The 26647-nt window shown below is 43.6% G+C and overlaps 2 protein-coding genes across 3 annotated transcripts; one reads left to right on the top strand and one right to left on the bottom strand.

Moving 5' to 3' along the window:
* Nucleotides 1-304: 304 nt before the first annotated feature.
* TERF2IP (TERF2 interacting protein) lies at nt 305-9383 on the bottom strand. The gene is made up of 3 exons (XM_077754041.1): nt 8601-9383; nt 3917-4041; nt 305-1509 (listed from the first exon to the last, which is right to left on the bottom strand). Exons 1-3 carry the CDS (start codon nt 9271-9273, stop codon nt 1105-1107), a joined length of 1203 nt encoding a protein of 400 aa, XP_077610167.1. The 5' UTR covers nt 9274-9383; the 3' UTR covers nt 305-1104.
* A 75-nt stretch (nt 9384-9458) lies between these two features.
* Nucleotides 9459-23711, top strand: KARS1 (lysyl-tRNA synthetase 1). Of its 2 annotated transcripts, XM_077754039.1 has the most exons (15): nt 9477-9565; nt 12015-12194; nt 13765-13924; nt 14785-14950; nt 17292-17385; nt 17754-17940; nt 18026-18151; nt 19041-19160; nt 20189-20351; nt 20461-20634; nt 20791-20876; nt 21217-21302; nt 21957-22083; nt 22791-22934; nt 23425-23711. In XM_077754039.1, exons 2-15 carry the CDS (start codon nt 12049-12051, stop codon nt 23521-23523), a joined length of 1878 nt encoding a protein of 625 aa, XP_077610165.1. In that variant the 5' UTR covers nt 9477-9565; nt 12015-12048; the 3' UTR covers nt 23524-23711. The 2 variants fall into 2 exon arrangements, with proteins under 2 accessions (XP_077610166.1, XP_077610165.1); XM_077754040.1 differs by lacking the exon at nt 12015-12194 and having other exon boundaries at nt 9459-9565.
* The last annotated feature ends 2936 nt before the right edge of the window (nt 23712-26647 follow it).

Genomic DNA, 26647 nt, shown 5'->3' with positions numbered 1-26647 from the left:
ATGTGCAGGAACGCTGAGTGCCCAGGGGGTAGGGGGAGGGCACAGCCACCCGTTACACACCTGATGGCTCCTGGTTGGCTTCTCACCCTTCAGCTTTCAGCAGCTCACGGTGTTCTCCCATTCCTCGGTCCTTGACTCAGATCTTCTCTCCGCTCCATCCAGAGAATCTAGCATTCTTCTAGGGGCCTACCAGTTCTAACATGGAACCATTTTGTTCATTATGGACCTAATTAAGAGCCAAGAAATGTCAGTTCCTTTATGGTTTTTATATCAAAAGTTTCATGAATACAATCAAAGAAAACACTTGGAGATTCAAAGTTCTTTTTATTTTCAACAACAACACAACAAAGAGGAATCAATCCACTAATATATAAATCTAACACAATCCTTAGCACAAAATTGTCTTGAATAAATAAAAACACATTACTGATAACTGAGTAAGACTGTTCTTAAGACTCCAGGGTTTTGTGTGCGTTTTAAACAAAACTGGGGATAGGTAAAGAAACACGTGCTACAAGTATGACTGACAAAGAGTGGAAGAAAACAACAGCCAAGGAGCAGGGTCCCCAAATATTAAGTTAGCAAAGGGAACATGGGGTTTTCAAAGCAGTCTAGAAATTAGAGCTCACTAGATGATGCAAGGGTTTAGGATGGTCCAAGTTCAAGACCTTAAAATTAAATCTTTCCACATTTCTAGATTCTTGATTTGGAATCTATCACAATCTAGGGGAGCTTCTGCCAAAGGACAGAGGCTCTTTATTTTCCTCCTTTGACTTTGTCACTAGCTCCTGAAACCAATATAGCAAGAGTTCCAATCAGAAAAGGATTACTACTACAAAGATCAACCTCTGTCTGGTGTAGATTTCCCTTTTATAAACACACTGAGACTGCCAGGGACAGCTCTAAATATATCAAATGTCTTTTACTTTTATCCTTCTACACAACTCTGCCTGGCTACAAAATCTAAAACTCACAGAGCGATGGCAGCATTGGTCAAAAGACAAGCGTCAGTTCCAAGGTAACAAACTCTGAAGTTCAATGTTCACAAAAAAAACTTTTTAACCTCACTTGCCACTCTTTTTCCTTTTCTTAATATCTTGCCAATTATTTCTTTCGGAATTCAATCCTCCGAGCTACATTCTGAGCACCAAATTTTTTGACCAATGCATCTCGGGCATCCTCATCATCTTTCTGCAAATCTAAGTCATCCTGTCGGGACCAAATAGGATATCCATCAGCCCTCTGACCAGACTCTAAAAAGGAGGAAGTAGCCTCCAGCTCACCACTATTTTTTAGGAATGCCTGTGTAACTGTTGACAGATCCAAGTTAAACTTTTCCATCAACTGCCTGATGATCTTAATAGCAGCTCCCACCTCTGGTGGAGAAACTTTTTCTTCTTCTTCTTCTTCCTCATCCTCATCAGGCTGTGTTTCAGAGTCTTCCTCAGGTGTGGGTGGATCATCATCACACATTGTTATGTGTATTTCAAAATCAGGGCTCTCGTCAACCTAGAAAGAATGATAAATATGACCAGTTCCTAACTGCCAAGTCCCACTTACTCTTGCAATACCTAGTCTCTCCCAACTACCACCACCTTGCCCTTTTCATCCCAATCACACTAGACTTCCTTCAGTTCTTCCAATATGCTATGTTCCTTCTTATATTTACTCATGTTGCATATGTGTACATTAAGTTTATGTATACAATGGATTAAGGGGGGGGAGTGTGGGGGGGATATACGTGTGCTTATGTGTATATTACATGTATGTACACATATACATACGACTACGGTATTCCAACACAAGATTAGAAGCCAGGATAATTAAAAAATAAGTGTATGTGCATACAAGTTCATGTGTACACACATATTCATTAGATCATTTGTTTAAAGTTTGACTTCAGGAGCATTTGGGTGGCTGAGTTGGTTGAGCATCCGACTTTGGATCAGGTCATGAGCTCACAGCCTGTGGGTTTGAGTCCTGTATCCAGGTAGCTGTTGTCAGTGCCAAAGGCATCAACGTGGAGCCCACTTGGAATCCTCTGTGCACCCCCCCTTTGCCCCTCCCCCACTCACACTCGCACTCTCTCAAAAATAAAAACATTTAAAAAATAAAATAAAAGGGGCACCTGGGTAGCTCAGTCAGTTAAGCATCAGATTCAGCTTAGGTCACATCTCACAGTTCCTGAGTTCAAGCCCCACACTGGGCTCTCTGAGCCCACTTCAGATCCTCTGTCCCCTTCTCTCTCTGCCCCTCCCCTGCTCATGCTCAGTCTCTCAAAATAACGTTAAAAAACAAATAAATAAATATAATAAAAAATAAAGGAAAAAAGTTTGACTTCACTGTCAGATTTTGTAAGCTAAGGACAGGAACTGTATCTCTTTTGCTCATCACTTACATCCCCAGTACATGTACCAATGCCTTCACATAAATACTCAAAACTATATTACGTTTAGGCATAGTACCAAGCATGCTATATGAGAAGAGACCTATGTAGACTATGTTTGCATCTGAAAGTTCATGGAAAATAGACCAAATATAAAACAAAACTCAGACTTCAAAAGGCAACCATTACTAAATTCTGCCAATTCTTGTGCATTCCTTCATTCACCAATTACAGGCCTTTATTTTCCTGTGTTACAATGAGGCCTGATCATTTTCCTTTATGTTAATAAAAAATATTAATTTATAAGATCCTTTTTCTTGGAGAATACATGCAAATATAATTGAGACTTTCTTTTCAATTACTCCTCACTACTTTATAGTTCCTGCTTGTCCCTATAACAATGATTAAACATGGGATTCCAACAGAGTATCAGAAACTAGACCAAATACGGAAGCGTTAAAAGATCCCAAGACCAGGGGCACCTGGGTGGCTTAGTCGGTTAAGCGTCCGACTTTCACTTAGGTCATGATCTCGCGGTTCGTGGGTTCGAGCCCCACGTCCGGCTCTGTGCTGACTGCCAGCTCAGAGCCTGGAGCCTGTTTCAGATTCTGTGTTTCCCTCTCTCTCTGATCCTCTCCTGCTCACACTCTCTCTCTCTCTCTCTCTCTCTCCTAGAAATAAATAAAAATATTAAAAAAATAAAAATAAAAAGATCCCAAGACCACCCTAAGTACACAAAAAGCTGAACTTGCTTTTTAAGAAAATTAAGCTCCTTTAAAAATTGCATTTATTTTCCAGGGAAGGACAAAAATATTTTCAGAAGATAAATCCACAATCTTAACTTTGTAAACCTTAGAATCAGATCAAAATATTCAAAATAGGATGCTTTCTACTGTTTAAAAATAATTCTTCCCAGGAGCGCCTAGATGGCTCAGTTGGTTAAGCATCTGACCTCAGCTCGGGTCATGATCTCACAGCACATGAGTTCGAGCTCCGTATAGGGCTTCGTGCTGACAGCTCAGAGCCTGGAGCCTGCTTGGGATTCTGTGTCTCCCTCTCTCTCTGCCCCTCCCCCACTCACAATCTGTCTCTCTCTCTCTCAAAAATAAACATTAAAAAAAATCTTAGTAAGAAAAAATAATTCTCCCCAATTTTTCTCCCCTCTTCTTCTTAAAGAGAGGCAGAGAAAACATATGCACACATATGCAGGGAAGGGGGAGAGAGAGAGAGACAGAGAGAGACAATTCCAAGCAGCCTCCAAGCCCAGCACAGAGCCCGATGAGGGAGCTCGGATATGACAACCAAATCATGACCTGAGGTGGAATCAAGAGTCAGACTGAGCTGGACTGAGCCGCCCAAAATGCCCTTCCCTCAAAGCCACATGCCTAAAACCAAGATCAGCCCCACTTTCCATTTTCCCTCTTCCCACCTTACCTTTCAGGGCCTTAGGTGTACAAAAAGTAAATACAATAACCAATTTTAAAGAAGAATGGAAGTGGAGAAAATAAGAGTTAAATCCAGTCCACATACCACAATCTCCTCAAACTCCCGGGTGGCTTCTACAAGCATCTTTTTGACTGCTTCCTGATTCTCCTTGATCTCTTCCTTTACATACTCTTCTTCAGGTAAATCCGGAGTTCTCTTATTCTGTGGTTCTATTAAAGAGAAGAACGGTACCAGATTAGAATTAACATCTTTTGCAGAAACCAAAAGTACAGTGCATGCTCTGTGAGCTCTGAGCCAAAAGTGAGCCTCTACTTTTTTTCTATTAGAAGACATCAGTTTTTGACCAGGATTAGAAAACCATAAAACATACATATTCAAAACTGTCTACTCCTGCTTCTATAGAGCTGTACTATCCAAACGGTGATATTTTCCTTAGGTTCCAATATAGAAAATAAAAATACTCTTCAAGCATAATTCATTTTTGTTCTATATTCGTGCATTATGCAAATTAACAAAATTGCTAGAAACTGGATTCTCTAGGAAGCAGACTGTGAGACGGAGACTTACACGTAACGTGTTTAGTAAGGAGGGCTCCAGGGAAAACCCCTGTTGAGAAGAGAGCAAGAGTGGGCAGAGAGGGAAGGTGAGCTGTGAAAGAGTTCCAACAAAGCCTCAGCTGAAACCATGGGGAAGTCTGGAACTAGAAAGTCCCTTCAGAATTAACTGTGTTAGGGTGAGGGAACCATGGCACAATTCCACAAAGATTAGTCCCTAAATGCTAGCCAACCTAAGATGTCAAGACTGGGCAAAGCAGCTCTCCCAGCTGCTGAAGATAGATGTGGAGGATGCACGACAATCTACCACATACCATCTAACAGAAGGGAGGCCCTCCTAAAGCTAAGCATCCTCCTCTTTCTTACTCTTTGTTCTCTGAGGATTTAACTCTGCTCTTTTCCACTTAACAAAAATTGACTACTAAGGGACAGCAGGAGGAAGCTTTTTGTAATGGAACTGTTCTGTATCCTGATTTAGATGGTGGTGACACAAACCACACAGGCACTAAAACACATAACTGGAAAATACTATGGTGGTCCCTCAAAATACTAATCATGGAAATACCATATGACCCAGCAATTCCACTTCTGTATACTGAAGAGAAATTCAACCAGGATCTCAAACAGATCTCAGTGCACCTATATTCATAGCAGCATTATTCGTAATGGCCAAAATACAGAAACAACCTAAGTGTCCAACAATGGGTGACCACATACACAAAACGTGATACATACATGCAGGAGTATCATTCAGCCTTATAAAGGAAGAAAATTCTGACACATGCTACAACATGGATGAACCCTGAAAACACTGTGCTAGGTGAAATAAGCCAATCACAAAAGGACAATTACACGATTCCACTTACATGAGGGAGCAAGAGACTAAATTCATAAAGACAAAAAATAGAACGATGGTTATCAGGGGCTGGGGGAGGGAGCAAAAGGGAGTCAGCACTTAATACGTACAGTTTTTCAGTTTTAGAAGAAGAAAAAGTTCTGGACAGAGATGGTGGTAATGGTTCCATGCCAATGTGAATGTACTTAGTGCCACCCAACTGAACAATTGAAAATAGTTAAAAGGACAAATTTTATATAATGTATATTTTACCCAATAAGGTATCTCTAGGTATTACCCATTTTGTTAATCTTTGCCAACCTGATAAAGTACATTTCCTTGTTCTGATTTACTTTCGTACATTTCCTTGTTCTGATTTACTTTCCTGAAAAACATCACCACACACGTTTTTTTTCATTTTCCATTGGTCAGAAGTCCATGGCTTAGATTAAGCCTCTGTTCAGAGCCTAACTTACTTTTATTTAGTAACAATATTCTGCATTTATTTTTTTGCCATTTATTTCCTTTTCTAGAAACTTCTCATTCCGTTTCTTTTGTTCATTGTTCCCGGAGTTTTTCTTTTACTGACTTCTGCAAGGTCTTTGGACATTAAGGAAACTAAGTCTTCCAATGTATTAGGAATATTTTTCCAGTTTGCTCTCTTTTATGATGAGACGTTTTTAATTTCACTTATATGCAACTTTCTGCATATATATATAAATCACATATATGCAACTTTTTAAAAAATCCTGGTTTCAGGAGTATCACCATGCACATATTAAAAATATATTCAAAGTAACCTGCTGAATGGGAGAAAATACTTGCAAATCATATATCCAATTATCCAATAAAAGGTTGACAGAATAAAGAACTCATAACAACAACCAAAAAAATTCTAATTTAAAAATAAGCAGATGATTTGAATAGATGTATTCCCAAAGAAGATATACAAATGTCCAACAGGCACATGAAAAGATGCTCAACATCACTGATCATCAGTAAAATACAAATGAAAACCACAATGAAGTATCACCTCACACCTATCAAAATGACTTATCAAAAAGACAAGAAGTAAGTATTAGGCAAGATATGGAGAAAAGGAACCCTTAAGCACTGTTGGTGGAATGTAAACTGGCATAGCCACTATAGAAAACAGTATGGAAANAAACCACAATGAAGTATCACCTCACACCTATCAAAATGACTTATCAAAAAGACAAGAAGTAAGTATTAGGCAAGATATGAAGAAAAGGAACCCTTAAGCACTGTTGGTGGGAATGTAAACTGGCATAGCCACTATAGAAAACAGTATGGAAGTTCCTCAAAAATTAAAAATAGAAATACCGTATGATCTAGCAATACCACTTTGGGGTATTAATCTGAAGAAAATGAAAATGCTAATGTGAAAAGATATATGTAGCCCTATGTTCACTGCAGTATTATTTACTGAATTATTTAGAAGAATCAAGATACAGCAACAACCCAAATATCCATCAGCAGATAAATGGATAAAGATTGGTATGCATATATATACACTGGAATACTCCACTACCACCCCCCCCAAAAAAAAAATCAACAAAATCTTGTCACTTGCAACAACATGGATGGACCCAGAGGACATTGTTAGTGAAAGAAGTCTGAGACAGAGAAAGACAAATACCATGTGATAAGTGGAATCTAAAACACCAACCAAACAAACCCAAATCCACAGGAAAAAGAGAACAGGGAGGAAAGAGGGTTAGCATGGGGGACATGGCAGCAAAATGAATAAGGGAATAAGATCAGTAATATCGTATTAACTTGTGAGACAGAAAGAAACCAGACTTAATGTGATCATTTCGCAGTGTATAAAAATATAGAATCACTAGGTTGTATACTTGAAATTAATACTGTATGCCAACCATACTTCCATTTTTTAAGAAGATCAATAAATAGAATTGAAAAATAAAAGTACAGTCATCCACATTAAGTAATCTCTACACCGAACGTAGCGCTTGAACCTCCAGCTACAACTCTGAGATCAAGAGTCACACGCACTACTGGCTGAGTCAGCCAGGTGCCCCTCATCCATACTGTCTCAGTCATTTTAGGATTTCAATTTTTATAAATTCTGACCATCAAAATATTAGAGTAGGGTGAATCCAGCTGAATTTTCCCCAAGGCTCCAAATGGCTTGCCCATAGTCCCAATCCTACTGGATTTCAAAGTAAATCCCTATGTCATCTACTTCCCCCATACACATAGCCTTGCCTTGTCCTCTCTCCTAGAACTCACCCTCTTGCTTACTCCATTTTAACCACACGGATCTTTGTTGCTCCAAAACACACAGGCCATAATCCCACCTCCAGGCCTTTGCACTCAATATTCCCTCTGCCTGAAACACCCTCTGATAACCCCCTGGCTTGCTCTTTCCTTGGGTCTCTGCTCATAAATCACCTTATATAGTGACCTTCCCTTATCACCCTGTAGAAAACAACCTCCTCCCCAGCCCTTACCCTGATTTTATTTTTCTCTATAGCACTTACCACTGCCCAGCTAGTATGTTAAGCTCCATGACCGCAGGGACTTTTATTTATTGTTATATCCCAGCAGGATAACAGTGTCTGGCACTCAAATATCTGTTGAATGAATGAATCTGAAATGTCACTTTTACCAAAAACAAATATTCCTACTAAGCATGCTGAAAGGAGAAATAGATTTACCTTCCCATCTTGAAATGTTATATGGAATCGCCACATAAGGGGGGGAGGGGGGAGACATGCTTCTTTAAACAAAAGGGTCAGGTTAAGCTGTCAATACCGATTACATCAAAAGTAAAGCATCCTGACAGCTTTACACTGAGCCTTAACCACACCTGAATCCCAACATACAGTTCAACTGCATTAAAAACGCACTTCACCTGAGCGAGACCAGGATGAGCATTCCAACTGACGAGAACCTTCTGTGAATACGCACAGACGCCAAAACTTTCATGAAAATAAACTGGTCGGGCATGCCTTTTAAAAAGCTTGTACTGAATCTACCTGAATGTAAAGTATTTTTCGAAACGAGCCTCTGGAACAGATACCCTACAAGCTGGTTTAACAACACATTGCCCCCGGAGAAGAAAACTGGGTACCCGGTTGCTAGATGAGGTGGAATTTCTACATAGCCTCTTTGTACCATTTGAGTATCAAACCACGTCAGCTTCCGGAAAAAAATAAATCGAAGTGCGAAGAGAAAATGGTGCAATTTTACCCGGATGTCTAAAGGGGAAGGGGGGAGGGCCGGGCGACGCCACCGGAGACACCAACATGGACGCCGGAGCGAAAGGGGAAGGAGCCCCGCCCCCGCCCGCACAGGTGCAGCCGAGCCCCCGCGTTCGCGGCAGAGGCCTCACCCCCACTGTCGGCGGCCTCGGGGTCCTGCTCAGCCTTCCGCTTGAGTTTCTGGGAGGAGGGGCTCACTGGGGCGTCCCCCAGCAGGTACTTATGCTCCTGGCCCCGCAGATGCTTGAGGTAGCGGTCCTTCAGGGACTGCCACGAGTGCTGGGTGAGCGAGCTTTTCTCCATCGCCTTCCACAAGGCGGTGCCGGTGACGGAGCTGGGCGAGCGGGCATTTTCCTTCACGTACGTCAAGATGGCCACGTCGTCCGCGTCCGTGAAGACGATGCGCCCCGTGTGCGGCTGCGGCTCGGGCTGCGCGGCGGCGGCGCCCCCCTCGGCCTGGGCCGCGGGCTTCGTCTCGGAGGCCTGGGCGGCCGCCGAGCCCAGCCGGTAGGCCTCCAGGTCGAGCCTCTCGTTGCGCTCCACGCAGTCCAGGATGTACTGCGTGGAGATGAAGTCGCCTGAAGCCTCGGCCGCCGCCTCCCCTGCCTGGGCCAGCAGGACGGCCCCGGGCTCCTGCACCCGGCACAGGGTGCCGCCGCCGTGCAGGATGAGCGTCGAGAGCCGGCGCTTCGCCGGGCTGGGACGCACGTAGAAGGACATGGAACTGCCATCTTCCCTCACGAAGAGAGTCGAGGAATGGGTGGGCCCGTTGGGGTCCTTGCCCAAATCCATCGCCTCAGCCATAGCTGACCCCAGGCACTAAAACAGCGGTCCCCAAAAGAGCGTCTGACGCACAGAGCGAACCCGAACGAACAGATCCAGACGAGCCGGCCGCGAAGCCCCGCCCTGCGCCTGCGCAGCAGCAGGGCGCGAAGATTGCCCGCCCCCTCCTCTCGGAAGAGGCGGAGCTTCCGGCCGTGACCTGGAAATTGCAGTGCGACCCTAGTCCCTTTTAGGTCGGGCCCTCGGGGAAGATGGCTGCGGTGCAGGGGGCTGAGGTGAAGGTGGACGGCGGCGAGCCAAAACTGAGCAAAAAGTAAGTGTCGCCGTGAGTTTGTAAGGTCTTTGCGGCCGGACAGTCCGGGCTAAGAAGCGCCTCGAGACTCCGGCCGAGGCGGCTGTGCCTGTGGTCTTCCTGCCGGTTCTCGTGGGTCTGGACACGCCGGACGTAGCCTCTAAGCCGGGAAACTACATCCCCCAGGTAGCTCCGGGGCCCGGCTCTGGCGGAGTCCCGTCGTCGCATTCCTGGAGTTAGGGAATACGGAAAAATGACAATTGACTAGAGAAAAACGAAATTTACTCCCTCCTTTCCCTCCTTCTGAAAAAAAAAAAAAAAAAAGCCGTCTTTTATTACTGAGCCACGCCTCGCTACCATTGGGAGGAAGTTAAATACCCGAGCTTTTAGGAAGACCTTGACATTTTCCTTGGCCTTACTTCGGCTGTTCTGAATCTTTTCCAAAACTGTGCTGTGCACCTATGCGTATGGATTATTTAAAGGATTTTTGAGTATTGAGTGAATGACCGATGTCCAATACTAGAATATGATTTCACCGGTACACTAGGCTGCACTTTGGAGCACTGCTGGATAGATCCCAAATCCTTGGAGTGTGAGGATAAATGTAAATATATCAAGACTAGTCGCCCTTTAGCTGATTACGTTTTATATTCCTGGATATACCCTCTGAAACAGAGTTCTTCAACTGAAGCACAGAACACCGGCTATGATTTATTTTCTCAGTACTCCCAAGGAGGCGCGTAACTAGACTTCCAGAGGCGTAGGAGAAAAGTTAATTCATTACAAATAATGGCTGCCTTAGTGCATTGGGCTCAGTTCTTTGCTGAACCCTAATCGAATAGGCCCTTAACCAGTAAAAATTAATTTTCTTTTTGTGTCTTTGGATTTATGCTTCAAATATTCAAGAAAAATGAGAAAGAAAACATTAAATGTATGGTTTGATGGCACCCAGTATGTTATCCTTTTGAAGGTAGGATACGCATCTCTATAAATGTTTGGAACCTAGTTTTGGACTTCTGCCTTTAGGAAAATTGGTCCGACTTTGATCTTTTACATCGATATAGTTGACCCTTGAGCAACTCAGGGGTTAGGGGCACTGACCCACCACACAGTGGAAAGTTTGAGTGTAACTTTTGGCTCCCCAAAATCTTAACATTCAACTGTTGACTAGAAGCCTTATTAATGACCTTCACAGTTAACACATGTTTTATGTGTTATGTATGTTATATACTTTATTCTTATAATTAAGTAAGTTAGGGAAAAGATGTCTCTTAAAACCATAAGAGGTGGGTGCCTGGATGGCACAGTTGGTTAAGTGCCCAACTCTTGATTTCAGCTCAGGTCATAATTTCATGGTTCTGGAGTTAGAGCTCTGTACTAACAGCATGGAGCCTGCTTGGAATTCTCTGTCTCCCTTTCTCTCAAGTTTTCCCCCCACTCGCTCAACGAACTGAGCCACCCAGGTGCCCCACCTCTACTACTTTTTAAAGTAGCTTCTGTGTGTCAGAAATTATACTAGAGCCATACAAACTTTGTCTAATCTCAATAACCTTGCAAGGAAAATATTAATGTCTGTTTTTCAAATTAATAAACTGAGGCTCTGGGTGACTACCTTGCCAAAGTCTGCATACCTAAAATGTGGTCTGTCACTGATTGAGGCTCTGGAGCAGAGATCAAAAGCCCAGTCCAGAACTCCACAGCCCCTGCTCTTTACACTGCCTGCATCTTACCTCCTCACATTGTCTAAGAAAATCTGCTGTTAATGTATATTCCTTTAGTGACCATGGGCTAAAAGAATTATTTTGAATGATTAACGTTTCCTTCTGTATCTTAATTGTTTTTGGGACTTCGTTGGTCTGCATCTTTAGTGAGTACCGTTTTATGCCGGTTGTCTTCCTCAAGTTTAAAATGAGATGGGCTGCCTGCCAGGTGATTCCCTATGGTCAGATTAATGTAGTCCAGGATCCTTTCTGAAATTCTTCCTTCCTCCCACTTCCTAGAGCTCAAACAAGTCTTATCTTTGACTCAGAGGTGCTTTTGTGTGGCTTGCTTTTAGCTTCATCTACAGGTTGCAGTTGATAGTGACATTTCACGTGCTTCCCATTGCCATCTTTGTGGCCAGTTTTTTAATCCAAGAGAAAAACCACATGTCAGGGGCTTCAGAAACATCGCCTCAGGTCCTGTCCCCTATTTTCTAGGTTCTTGTGATCATTTCTACCTTTAAACTATGGATTGCCTTGCTCCTGAGTTTTTAACACAGATACGCACCTTTTTACAGTAGCAAGGACAGAACGTTGTCAGTTACAGTTGCGGCACAGTGAGTTACAGGGTTGTCCTCAATTAAGAGGGTCATCGGTGGAACACTAAAAGTTTATGCAACCTCCCCCTACCCATAAGAGTAGGACTGCTGGTTGGGTGTATATATATACTGTTTTGTCCCATCTGACACCACATCTCTGTTTCCTGTTAGGTGGTGGTAATCATTAGTTCCGGGGTGTTCTGCCATGTTGATGCAAGCGGCTGTAAGGCTTGTTAGGGGGTCCCTGCGCCAAACCTCCTGGGCACGGTGGGGTCAGAGGGAGCTGCCACTGTATCAACTCGCTCCTTTCACAGCGCTTCACAAGGACAAGCCACTTTCTGATAAAAGAAGGTTGGTGCCCTTACCTTCATTGTTGCTCTGGGAGCAAAAATCCTTCCCTTACTTAGGTCCTTATTATTTGTTAAGCCTCTGGCTGATACCTTGCACTTGTTGCTAAGGAAACAAAAAGCTCTACTGCCAAAACCAGTAGTTTCTCATTTTCTCTTTAATAAGTTCAGATTCTCACTCATTCTTGAGATGACTTGTGGATCTTATTCTAGAACAGTGCTGAGAACGTTCCCTTTTCTGTCTTTCTGAACTTGGTTTGCTCCTGAGATTAATTTGATTTCTTTCTAGTCTTTGTTCTATCTCTAGGATCTTTTTTGATTTCCCTTAAGATTAATTTGATTTAAAGAGTAACACCTAGTTAAGTGGAAAACAGGTTTTTTCTGTTAATGCCAGGAAGAACCAAATAGATTTGATGTCTACTGACTGGATTACAGTACAGTAAGCCTAGCACACAGTTCTGGAATAATTGTATTGACAACTGTTGAAAGACAGCTTACATCCAGAGACACCTACTTTGAAGCCCTCAGAGTCAGTTTTTTTAAAAAATGATTATTTGACATCACCAATTTATTTTTTAAATTGAGTCATTCTAAATTCATACTGAAAATTAAGAATGTGCCATAAAGCCAGGTAATATGCAAGCATGACTTGGTATAATTTGCCATGGTTATTATAGAATATTCAGTTGACATTGGTGGTTTGAAAGAATGACCAATTCTATTTGAATACTGAGGATATCCTCTACACAAATCTGTTTGGTTTCTGGGTTCAGATAGCAAGATTTCAGATCAGAATGTACGTAGTGAGAGATTTGACCAGCAATGTATTGAAATCTAAGATTTCTTTCCTGGGTACAGAGAATGAAAGGTTTAAGATAGTGAAGAATACCTAGAATAGCTCACATGTGCATGTTTACTAAATGCTAAGGGCAGGTCATATCTTTGCATACATTATTACAATCCTCACATTTGGGGAGGGGAGTGTCCTCTGCAATTTCCATTTTACAAATGGGGAGGTCACTTGTCCAAGGTCATATAATTGCTAGACGGGTATGTCAGGATTGTGTCCCAGGCAGTCTGGCTCCAAGGATGTTATATTATCCCCTACTCTATGCTGATTTGTACACTGAGGGTCACTGTTAATACACTGACCAATGCTGAGGGAGGGATTGTCAATGGTGTGTCTCCTTGAACTCGAGGAGCCACCTCTCACCCTCCCTACCCCATCCTACCCCAAACTAACCTACTCCTTAGAGAGGTGTTGGGAAGGATGGCAAACAGAGGACCACGTTGCCTCTGGTTTTTCTTTGTCCTGGGGTATCCTGATTTTAGTTTGGGATCTCATGTTAGAAAGCAAAGGCTGAAAAAGGTCTTTCACATCTTTATTCTAAGCTTATTTCTTTTGTTTCATTCATGTATAGAGTTGACTTAGAGACTAGAAGTGGAGGTGTAGAACCAAGCAAGAGCATTTCCCCCAAGGCTGTCCATATTTTTGATCTGTAGTTTGGGGGCAGAACATTAGTAGAGGAATCTTCAGGCATCTGTCACATTGAACATTTGCATCTTCCCAACAGTGAGCTAAAGAGACGCCTGAAGGCTGAGAAGAAAATTGCAGAGAAGGAAGCCAAGCAGAAGGAGCTCAGTGAAAAACAGCTAAGCCAGGCCACCACTGCTGCCACCAACCACACCACTGACAATGGTGTGGGTGCTGAGGAGGAGAGTCTGGACCCAAATGTGAGTCCCCTGGACCACCACTCTGGCTGGGCACAAGGAAGCTTCTGATGAGGCTAAGGCAAATTCCTTGGGACCAGTGACTAAGAAGATGAATAGGAANCGCCACTCTATCTGGTTAAAGGCACAGGCAATGAGCATTTTTCTAATCAACTCCCAATAGGCATTTGGGAGAATCCAGTACTTCCAAGTGACTGATTAATCTTCCCTGAAACTAGCTGGGCCTCATAACAAATCCAGAGAAAGTATCTCCCTAAAGATTGACTAGGGTTTACTTTGGACCAGAGATTAGCAAACTAGTCCATCAGCCAGATCCACCTTTCCTTGCCTTTAATTTCATCCCTCCTTCCTGGTTTTGAAAATTGTATTGGAACACAACCATGCCCAATTTTTTTCATATATCTAAGGTTTTCACACTACAATAGCAGAGTTGAGTGGTTGCATCAGCAAAGGTGTTCCTTTTTTATTTTTTACATCCTCCAGGCCCCAGAGTCCTGTCCTGGGGAAAAGTTTGATGTGTAGCCAAGGGTAGCAAAGTAGGAAAAAAGTAACTCACTGTGCAGATGCATCCACAGAAGTGGCAATGAAGGCCACCTATACAAATTAAACTTAGTATTTTAGGTGGAATTCCCATTTTCCTTCTTACTGAATCTTGAATTTTGGAATTCTGACCTTCATTTCCACCTATGGATTTAGCTACAGTGCAAAATTTAAATGCAAATCTCACTCCCATCCTGGGATTGCAAAGGTATGGAGGACTCAGATGAAACCTAAATGTATTGGAGCCACTCTGGGGCAGAATACAACACTGCTAGATGGTTCGATTTCTCAAAGGCTAAAGCCTTTTTTTTTTTTTTTAATAGCAATACTTCAAGATCCGCAGCCAAGCAGTCCACCAGCTGAAGATCAATGGGGAAGACCCGTATCCACACAAGTTTCACATAGACATCTCGCTCACTCATTTCATCCAAGAATACAGCCACCTACAGCCTGGGGACCACCTGACTGACATCACCTTAAAGGTGGCAGGTAGGAGGACTCCCTGGCATTATGCTGAGCTCCCAAAGCAGACTGGCCGCTGCAGGGGCACAAAGGAAGTTCTAGGTTGGTCTTCCTTTCAAGTAGCCCGTGTTGGAGGCTTCTACTTCACGAGGGACAGTGCAAGTATATCCATTCACAGAAAGAAGTAGAGCAGCCCTGAGACACGAGATTGTGTTTCAGATGAGGTCATGCAGCAGAGGAGGGAGCATTCTCTAAGGGGAGCCCCTGACCTGATGCCGCTGCTAGTTTATAGTTCTTTATCAGGACATCCCCTTACCACGTCATAGGGCCCAAGACCCTATGTTCCTAAAAATTTCCACTTCTGGCCTAAGAAGTTTTGCACCGAGATTATATTTGTAGAACATTGTTCTTTTGGAGTTCCAGTATCTTGCATGGGATCTTTTCCTTAACTTAAAAAAACAAAAAATGTGGGGGCCTGACTGGCTCAGTCCATAGAGCATGCAACTCTTGATCTCGGGATCACGGGTTCAAGCCCCACATTGGACTTAGAGATTACTTTAAAAAAATATGTCTTTATTTGCCCCCCCAAAATAATAAAACTATTAATTGTGGAAGATTTACAACATTCTGCAAAGCAAAGAGGAGTTGAATTACCCATAATCCCACCACCCTTAGAGGACCTCTGCCAATACCTAAATGCCCACCGGCTAAAGTCCAGTAATTCTACTAAAATAGGTCTTGATGTTAAGTTGCTCTGAGTCTATATTCTCAGGTACACAGAGTGCCCTTTAAAAATGTATTTTCGGGGCACCTGGGTGGCTCAGTCAGTTTAGCGTCCGACTTCGGCTCAGGTCATGATCTCACGGTTTGTGGGTTCGAGCCCCACGTTGGGCTCTGTGCTGACAGCTCAGAGCCTGGAGCCTGTTTCAGATTCTGTGTCTCCTTCTCTCTCTGACCCTCCCCAGCACATGCTGTCTCTCCGTCTCTCAGAAATAAATAAAATGTTAAAAAAAATTTTTTTAATGTATTTTCAAGTCTTTTAGGAAATTTTTCTTCAATATAATTTTTTTAATTTGGGAGAGAGAGCAAGCACAGGTGCAGGAGAAAGGAGGAGAGAGAGAGAAAGAATATCCCCAGTAGGCTCCACACTGAGTGTGGAGCCCAACATGGGGCTCAATCCCAGAACCCTGGGATCATAATGAGCCAAAATCAAGACTTGGACACTCAGCCAACTGAGTCACCCAGGCACCCCTTGAATATATTATTTCTTTGGTTTTCTTTTGGGACTCCTTTCATTCATATTCTTTAAGTGATTTTTTTTACTATATTTCTGATTTTTTTCATGTGTGACCTCATTTCTTAGTTTCAGTGATTCTAATGTGTAGGTATTTTTGTTTCACATCATTTTCTTAATGTCTTTCAACTTACAATGAAATAGAATTTTCTTTTTTCCTCGGTGTGTCCTTCCCGAGTGCTTTTTTATTGAACATGTGGTGTTTGATCTCAGAACTTTTATGTCACTTAGTTTTATGTGAGATTAGTATTCCTCAATGTTAAGGGAAGCTTGATTCAGATAGCTTTTCCAGCTTCACTGAGCTCCGTCTTCTGAGATTTCCAGAATTTCCAGGTTGTCAGACCCTTCGTGTTTTCCTGGTCTTTTCCAGTTTTATGGGGCCTGGTCCTAGAAGGGAGCCCTGGCTATTAAATTTAGCATGTGCCTGAGGCTATGCGGAAAGGCTTCAGTCCCTTTACACCTCATGCAGCCCCAGCTCCCTCTACTCCACCGACGAGGCAGTGGGCAGTTTCCCTCCTGGGTTCAGCTCCCGCCTCCCACTTAGCTGCCACATTTTCCAGTGACTACTTCTGGCTGTTTTTGGAGATTTCCAGTTCTCAGACCCAGCAGACACCCCTCTGCTCCCTACAGCTTTCTCCTGTATGGGGTCTTAGGGTTCTTGGTGGTTTGCCCCGCTGCGTGTGTTTGGGGATTCCTGGGAGTATCTTCCCACGTGATTTTGTTGTAAATGTTGTCCACAGCTTTTTGGCCTTGCCTGTCTTATTGTGCTTTCTGTTTTAATGTGAGGATTGAGGTAGATCCGAAAAACTGTGCTGCCCCCAACGTTGCCATGTTCCAGGAGTCCAGTAAGCATCTTTAAAGTCAGGTCTTCCTGCACTTCTTTAACTGGTTTAATGAAGATTTTTGTCATGAAGGAAAAGACTGGGCTTAAGTCATAGGCTAAAATCAAATTGTTCTGGTCTATGTTAATAGGACATTCTATCTAGACATAAATGGTGCAGAGAGAACTTTTCAAGCACTGATGCCATGAAACGGCTTCTGGTTCTATCAGTGTTTTTGCTGTTCTGTTTCTAGGTAGGATACATGCCAAAAGAGCTTCTGGGGGAAAGCTCCTCTTCTATGACCTTCGAGGAGAGGGGGTCAAGTTGCAAGTCATGGCCAATTCCAGGTATGTAGAAATAGCCCATTGCAGGCCTTTCTCAGTTGACCCAAAGCAACATGGTTGGGGACAGAAGCCCATGTGGTCTTCCTCTTGGTATTAAAAGTTAAAAGCAGGTTAGGTTGGGTAAGGCTGAAAAGAGAATAAAAAGGCCACTTAGTCACCTAGAGAATAACAGGTGCCCTCAGATTGTGTGGCAGTTACAGGTAAAAGATAACACTTCAGCAGCAGCTGACAGGAGAGTCTCAGATTCTTCTCTGGCTCGCCCTCACTGGGCTTCAGCAGTTAGGATTCCAGAAGGCAGTTTTAAAAACGAAACCAGTGGTCAGTTTTAATTTGGAATATCGTATACTGAAGTATATTTTTCTTTCATTCAGGAATTATAAGTCAGAAGAAGAATTTATCCACATCAATAACAAACTGCGTCGGGGAGACATAATTGGAGTTCAGGGGAATCCTGGGAAGACCAAGAAGGGTGAGCTGAGCATCATTCCCTATGAGATCACACTACTGTCACCGTGCTTGCATATGTTACCTCACCTCCACTTTGGCCTTAAAGACAAGGTAAGCTGTGGGGCCTCTTTGCCGTGCTTTGTCATAGCACCGAATTAGACTTAGTAGTGATTTCTGTCTGTTGCTTTTGCTTTAGGAAACACGGTATCGTCAGAGATACTTGGACTTGATCCTGAATGACTTTGTGAGGCAGAAGTTTATCATCCGCTCTAAGATCATCACTTATATAAGGAGTTTCTTGGATGAGCTAGGATTCCTAGAGGTGAGAGAGCTCTTACCTTTCACCATGAGCTAGCTGCCCTGCTATGCCTATATCTTACGATTCCTTCCCCTCCCTTTTCCATGTCCTGTGTCCATACCACTCATGCATAATGAACAGTCCCCTTTCTTGCCAGTGTCTTTGTCCCATCTTGTTTTTTTAGTGTCCTGATTAGGAAGGCAGGATTTGAATTTAAGATCAAGGACAAAGTGTAGGGCTCTCCACATACTAATGATGCCATATGTTCAGGAGTTATCAACTCATTTTGCTTTTTTGTAGCATTTAAAAAAAAAAAACTTTTTAATTACATGAAGAAAGGGAAATACGCATGTAAAATAAATTCAGAGAAACAGAAGCAAAACTGAAGGTCCCCTTTTGTGTCTCCCAACTTTCTTCCCCAAACTTGAGTTTGATAAGTATCATTCCACACCAGTCGCTGTGCATATATACCTACATAACCTAAGCATGTTGCACATGAGGTACGTGTGTAAACACTGTGGAAGGGTTTTAATTTTTGCTTTAAACATAAATAAAGTCACACTGTATGTATTATGATGGACCTGGTGTTACCCCCTTCCCATAGACATTGGAGCCTTTTGCATGTCTATAACTAAGTCAAAGGGCATAAACAGTTCAATTTACAGTGTTTATTAAAATATAATTTATAGCTTATAAAAGTTTGGTTCTATGTTAATGGTATTTAGTATTAATAGAATTTGAGACACTTGCAGAAAATCAGGCCATCTCTACTTTTGTCAAGCACTTGCACATTACTATTAAATTTCACTTAGGAATATAACCAGCTAAACTGTATCCATGCAAAACAGGAGCTAGCCCCAAGGCCTCTGGTTTGCAGACCTCTGAGGACTCAGTGTTTCTCCCTGTCTTTTAGATTGAAACTCCCATGATGAACGTCATCCCAGGGGGAGCTGTGGCCAAGCCTTTTATCACCTACCACAATGAGCTGGACATGAATTTATACATGAGAATTGCTCCAGAACTCTACCATAAGGTAATCAGTAAGAAGATGCCCTGTTCCTGGGGGAAGCAGAGGCCGGAAATCCATTGGCTAGATAGTGCACTTAGAGATAAAAGGAACAAAGAGACTAGAGCAGCCAAGAGAGTGTTCTCATTTGGCAGGCCTGTGAGTGTTAACACTTCTGGAAATTCTCTACAAGATCAGTAGAGCATTGCAGGTCAGAGGGCACAGGGATTGTCTTTCTTAGGTGTACAGCTCCTCCTAACCTGCTTTGATCCTCGTAATATTTTAAGTTTATAGTCTTCTTTAGATTAGGTCTGATTTTAGTTTTTTATAGAAAGCTCAATATATGTCTAAAAGTTGGAAATAAGTATCTATAAGTCACCAGAGTAAATATCAAAGACTGTCATTCAGGGTTCTTAGTTACAGACAACAGCACCTGGTATAACTAGTGTAGCCACAAGAAAAATGTATTTAAATATGTAAGGAGGCTCACAGTTCCCAGGAGGATCAGAGAATCCAGCTTGGAGACCACAGGACTAGGAATGATTCTCAGGCCTATCTGGGCTGTTCCCATGGAGAGCCCAGATTTTTCTACTAGGGACAACTAACACAGCTCACAATCCCAGCTCTGTACCGCTAGGACCTCTGCAGTTACTACCTCTAAAAGCTAGATATCTCTGGCCCCCTTCACCAGGAGGAATTCTGCAATACCTACATCTTCTTTCAGTAGCATTCAGAAGTTCCATGGGCATGTCTAACTGGTGGGGAGCTTGAGTCACATGCCTGCTTCCTAACCCCAAGAGAGGCCTCTTTCTTGGGGAGGCTCACACTCACAAGATGGGGTGCTGTCCTGACAAAGTAAGAATATTCAGAGGTCCTGGGCATCCAAAACGAATGATGTCTCTCCACTACAAAGGTCTAAAGAGAGTAGGGCATTTGGCATTTGGGTAGAGACCTGAAAACATGGCTCAGCTATGGAAACCAAATTAGTTTTTGTAGACAGAAACTTGCCAGAGTCATTGAGATTAGCTGCCATGACCTTGGCCATGTGTTGTTAGATACTGGTGGTTGGTGGCATTGACCGGGTTTATGAAATTGGACGTCAGTTCCGGAATGAAGGAATTGATTTGACTCACAATCCTGAATTCACCACCTGCGAGTTCTACATGGCGTATGCAGACTATCATGATCTCATGGAAATCACGGAGAAGATGCTTTCAGGTGACCTCTCTTATTCCCTTTTGTGTTTCACATGTGTCTGAAGAGCTAGTGTACTGCTTGTAGGAGGACTTCCTGTTGGTCCTTTTCAAATGATAGATTTCTTTCCCAGGGATGGTGAAGCACATTACAGGCAGTTACAAGATCACCTACCATCCAGATGGCCCAGAGGGCCAAGCCTATGAGATTGACTTCACCCCACCCTTCCGGAGAATCAGCATGGTTGAAGAACTTGAGAAGGCCTTGGGGGTGAAGCTGCCAGAAACCAGGCTCTTTGAAACTGAAGGTAAAGTGATGCACTCCTCCACTGAATGGCCCTCCTTTCTTTTTAGCTTTGAATTAGGGGAGGTCGGGGCTAGAATTTACCACACTGTTCTTTTTATACACTTTTTTACTGGGGTGATATGATTCTTCTGTCCTAACTTGTACATTTGTATTACAGAAACTCGTAAAATTCTTGATGATATCTGTGTGGCAAAAGCCGTTGAATGCCCTCCACCTCGGACCACGGCCAGACTTCTTGATAAGGTGACAGACCGTGCTCTTCGGAGTACACGCCCTCATTCAGTGGTAACCAGCCCCCTGCTCCCTGGGAAGGTGAACTCCGCTGTAGAGAACTAACTTACACAGCCTCACAGGAAAGCCCTAAGGAGAAAAATAAGAGAATTAACCAGTTTTGAACTGCTGTACTAAGCTCTGTACCCAGTAGCTACATAATGTCGGTCAAACCTTACCAGTCATGGAGAGCTTTAGGATAAACCCCTGTAGCATCCGGTAGTGGGTACGAGCGGAGTCCTTCCACCAAGACTGGGGCAGTCAGAACGCCATTCAGAAGGGGTCTCTAGCTCTGCTCTGCTTTCTCCTTAAGCTTGTCGGGGAGTTCCTGGAAACAACGTGCATCAATCCTACGTTCATCTGTGATCACCCGCAGATAATGAGCCCCTTGGCTAAGTGGTAAGATAACACATGGTTTTTCAGTTACTTGTTGGCTACATAACCACCTCAGAGTTCAGGAGCATAAAACAACCTGTTCTCAAGATTTTGTTGGTTCACTGGGAAGTCTTTCTGCGCTACAAAGTAGTAGCTAGGGGAACTCAGGCGGCTGTAACTGGGAACTCAGGCACCCTGTTTCTCCTCCACGTGGGTCCTCATTCCTCCAGAGCCTCTTCAGTGCAGCTAGCCTCTGTCTGGCAGTGTAGCCTGGGCTTTCTTATTACATAGTGGCCGGCTTCCCGAGAGGAAGGATTCCTAAAGAATAAACCCCAGTGTGCAAATGCACATCAAGCCTCTGCTGATGTCCCATTGGCCAAAGCAAGTCATATGGGCAGCCCTGAGTCAGTGCGACAAGGCACAGAAGGCCATGAGTACAGGAGGTATGGTTCAGTGTAACCATTTACCACCCAGGTGTGTTGTGAGGATGATTAAAGCTTCCCTGTGTCGAACCCTCCTCACTGTTGTACCAAATGATGTGGCGCTAGAGTGCATACAGGCTTCGGGTCTCATCTGTAACGCTTTGGAGTCAACTAGAATTCAGGCACTCTTGTGTTCGTACCAGATGTTATTAGAGAACCTGTATATTCAGCCTCGCCTTTGGTCTCCTCTCTCCAGGCACCGCTCTAAAGAGGGTCTGACTGAGCGCTTTGAGCTGTTTGTCATGAAAAAGGAAATCTGCAATGCCTACACTGAGCTGAACGACCCTGTGCGGCAGCGGCAGCTCTTTGAAGAACAGGCCAAGGTAAGGAAGGAGCGTGTGAGGCAAAGGCACATACCTCATCCTGTGCCCACTCACTAGAAAATATCAGTCTTAACTCTGGTCTGTGTCACTGTTTGCATCTCTTGGTGACTTTAACAGAAATGAAGAATAAAGCCACAGGCTTCATTGGAGGAGGTCATATTTCAAGATGGAGAATTTGACGAGTTTGGACCTTGGAATTTCCATGTAAAGGAGCTTAGACGTGATAGTGTCTGTGTGGGAGCCCAGTATTTGCCTTGAAAATGCATTTGTCTACAAGAACATAATTTTTCTTCTTAGATGGTGCATGTATTAAGATGGGTTGGGGATAAGAGGCAGATGAAGACAGAGCCCTCACAAGCTGCCTGTGCCAGCGCTGCCACGGATGGCTGGTTTCAGGAAATGAGGGAAAGTCTTGGGAATCCTTAGTATGAAATCAGTCTCCATGCACTCGCAAAGTCGTCTGGGGCAGTGGAGGTATTTTCATTTCACAGAGAAAGTCGCTTGTGTTCTGAAGTGGGGATTGCCAGCCTTGACCAGGTCTTTGAAAGAAATGGGTCCATCCTGAAGTTACTAGGAAACCAATTCCTAATAAATGCTTGGTTTCCAGAGCATTCCTGGAACGGTCATCGCACTGAACATGTTACACTCACTCAGACACTGAGACACAGCACCGCCTGGAACAGTGTCGCTGTTTGGTTCTCTCCTAGGCCAAGGCCGCTGGCGACGATGAGGCCATGTTCATAGATGAGAACTTCTGCACTGCCTTGGAATACGGGCTGCCCCCCACGGCTGGCTGGGGCATGGGCATCGATCGCGTCACCATGTTTCTCACAGATTCCAATAACATCAAGGTAGAGTGGCCCCCCGTGCCCCCTGCCCTGCAGGAGCCCTGCCCTCGGAGGTGGGGCGTGGTGGACCCCGGAGAGCAAAGGAAGGGCTTCGGGCTGGAAGGCGGGGCAGGCAGAGAAGTTACACGTGACTCCACAGGAGGCCCATCAGAGGATCTGACATTATGGGATTTGGGGTTTCTCTGCCTGAGGCAGAAGGAATACTCATTGTTTGCATTTTTTGAGGATCCAAAGAACACCAGGCCCTCTTGCACCCATTATCTCACTTCACTTAAGTCAGCCCTATAAGATACACGTGTTACCCCTTTTTGTAGATAGGGAAATTGTATTTTAAGAGAATTTGTGTTCACTCATTCTTTTCTGTCTTGTGAGTTGAAATAAAAGCACAGATCTCTGGATTTGGGTGGCAACAATAACCAGAAGCAAACGGAATGGGTGGATGGCTGTGAAAAACAGCGTGCTGCTTCCTTCAAAGCGATGTTCTCTCCTGTAGGAAGTACTTCTGTTTCCTGCCATGAAACCTGAAGACAAGAAAGAGAGTGGAGCCACGACGGATACATCGGAAAGCACAACAGCTGGCACTTCTGTCTAGAAAAATCCCATTATTATGTTGTGTAACTCAGGCCTCTCTGCATTTCTGCACAAGATCAAGGACTGCAGGGGAATTTTTGTGTGTTGCTGTCCATTTGACGATCACTGTTCAGTTGGGCTGCCAGAAGAGAAAAAAGGAATTAAGAATTCCTTTTTACTCATTGTTCCCAAATAAACCATTTGTCTCTACTCTTGTCTCCTGACTATTTACCGTGGAATGACAGCTTTTACTCAGACAGCTGGCATAGTGCATGGTTAGCATTATATCACTTTATTCATTCAACCAGTTTATGTTAATATCTGCTCCGTACCAGGCATTTTTCTAAGGGATTAGGGACACAGCGGTGGACAAAAGGCAAGTCCCTGCTTTTGTGGAACATTTAATCATTTTTTAGGGGTTGAGGGCAACTAGATAAATACATATTTCTGCTACATACTAAGAAGAAAAGGGGGTAAGGGGACAGAGGTGCTATTCTAGAAAGAAGTGGTTGAGGACAGTGTTATTTTAAATATGTGATCAGTGAGGACTCTTCTAGGTGACATTTAAGTAGAGAACTGGAGACACATCTAAGGGAAAGGACTGTCTAGACTGGAGGACTGCGTTTTCAAGGAACAGCAAAGGGTCTGGTGTGGTTGGAGGAGTAAGGAAAGTTCCCTGTAAGCCATGCCAAGGAGTGTGTTTTATCATAAGTGATGTGGGATCCCATTGGAGGGTTTTGAGCAGAGTGCTTTCAAAATACTATTCTGGTTAGCACAGAGGGCAACGGTGAAGGAGAGGATGGCCGATGATGGTTTGACATTAATGGAGATGCTTACAGGTGACTGGACTCTGCCTATTCCTCAAGTCGATAGAATTTGGTGATGGGATGTAGGTCAGGAGAAAAGAGTCAAAGATGACTTCAAGGTTTGGGGTCTAAACAACTGAAGAGTTGTCCTTTACTGAAACGGGACCAACAGAAGAGTTGTCCTTTACTGAAATGGGAGCAACGGGAAGTGCAGTTTGAGAGGAAAAGTAGTGTTGGGTTTTAGGCATGATTTGACATCAGGTGGGAACAGTAAGTATGATGGTGAATGGGAGTCGAGTTTTCTCATTACTTTGAGCTCCTTTTATCTGGACCGGGAATGACAGGGCGTGCTGGTATAATGGAGTCCCAGACCCTTGATGCATGAGGCAGCTGGGAGAAACCTTCCAATGAGCCCTACCACAAAGGACTTGTCTTTTGCCTCTTAGCAAAGACTGCAAACACCCCAGTTTAAGTCTTCACAGAGCAAGGTTTCACTTGAGTAGCTGGTACAGTGATCAGAACATGCAGAATTACCTCCCTGGGAATTACTTCAGAGAGTTTTGAGCATCTTCAACCTTGGTGTTCNTTCACAGAGCAAGGTTTCACTTGAGTAGCTGGTACAGTGATCAGAACATGCAGAATTACCTCCCTGGGAATTACTTCAGAGTTTTGAGCATCTTCAACCTTGGTGTTTAAACACAGGCTCTAGGAGCACTCAGCAGTACTGGTAGATGACCAGGTGTAATTTCAGAAGAAACTCTTCCATATGGCACCTCCCTCACCAAGTTGGTGTTAAGTGAAAACCATCACTCCCCAAAGGAGAGAGTATAGGGTCAAGACAATGGTACTAGACTTCAGGCAACACTACCATTGGAAAAAGCAACAAGAACAATGAGGTCACAAGTGACCTTTTTTTTTAATGTTTTATTTACTTTTGAGAGAGCAGGGAAGGATCAGAGAGACAGAATCCAAAACAGGCTCCAGGCTCTGAGCTATCAGCCCAGAGCCCGACGCGGGACTTGAACCCACAAACCATGAGATCATGACCTGAACTGAAGTCAGATGTTTAACCGACTGAGCCACCCAGGTACCCCCACAAGTGACCTTTAAAGAGCTGTTTAGTAGGTTGGGGGGAGAAGCCAGGTCTCTAACCTCAAGAAGACAAGATAGAGATGAACTGAAGCAGTAGACAACTTGTCTGTGGGATTTAACAGGAAAAATGACAAACAGGATGTAAGCTAGAAGGGACAGAAGGATTGTAATTATAAAGTCCTCATTACTTTCTTAAACAGTTGAAGGCTCAATGTACTGTCTGCCATACTGGGGTGAACAGAAAGGCATGGTCCCAAACTTCATGGCAACTCTGATAAATGCTTTGAAGGAGAGGTCTGTGGAGTATGAGAAACTCTAACAGACCTAGTTAAGGAAGGTTTCTCCGAGGACGTGAGAATCTGAGAGCTGAAAGAAGATAGAGCATTAACTAGTCAAAGAAAGAAGGTTTTCCATGATGTAGCAACAAGTGCAAGGGCCCTGAAGTAGGAAAGAGCATAGAAAAGGCCAATGACACAAGATAGAGGACAGAAGCCTGTGAAAATAAGCTACCAGCTGAAGTAGGAGGCAGGTCATACAGGGGTATAAGGCCTATTATGATGGCATTTAGTGTAATCTCTGAGCCCTACTATGGGATTTTGTTTTAAGCCAGTGAAGTATTAAAGCAGGGCTGTAACATCACATTTGTGTTTTTAAAACATCAATTTGGGGCACCTGGATGGTTCAGTCAGTTAAACTTTGACTTAGGCTCAGGGTATGATCTTACAGTTAATGAGTTTGAGCCCTCGCATAGGGCTGTGTGCCAACAGCTTAGAACCTGGAGCCTGCTTTTGGTTCTGTGACTCCCTCTCTCTCTCTCTCTCTCTGCCCCTCCTCCCTTTCAAAAATAAAATGTTAAAAAAAATGTTTTAAATAAAAAAAAAATAAAACATCACTCTGGCTACTCTCTGAAAAAGAACCAGTGTTGGGAAAGGAAAAGTGAAAGTCTAGAGGTTAGCATAGCAATCCAAGAGGGAGACAGACTGGGCTGTTGCCATGGAAGTGGACAGAAGTGGATGGATTCAAGAGACAGGAAGTAAAATCACCAGGAGCTGGCAGTGAATTATATTGTGGGGGTTACAGGAAGGAAAATGACAAGGAGAGTGACTCACTTTTCAATTTATACAACTAGATTGATGGTGGTACTAATCCCTGAGATTGATGATTCTTCCCAATCCCCACTCCCCCACGCCCCGCATGATCAGTGCTTCTTTAAAGACAGAAGAGGGAGACAGTTGCAGATTAAAGATG

The sequence above is a fragment of the Crocuta crocuta genome, unplaced genomic scaffold (genome assembly GCF_008692635.1).
Source record: "Crocuta crocuta isolate KB4526 unplaced genomic scaffold, BGI_CrCroc_1.0 scaffold61, whole genome shotgun sequence".
Classification (NCBI taxonomy): Eukaryota; Metazoa; Chordata; class Mammalia; order Carnivora; family Hyaenidae; genus Crocuta; species Crocuta crocuta.
This window is presented reverse-complemented; position numbering and strand designations above follow the sequence as displayed.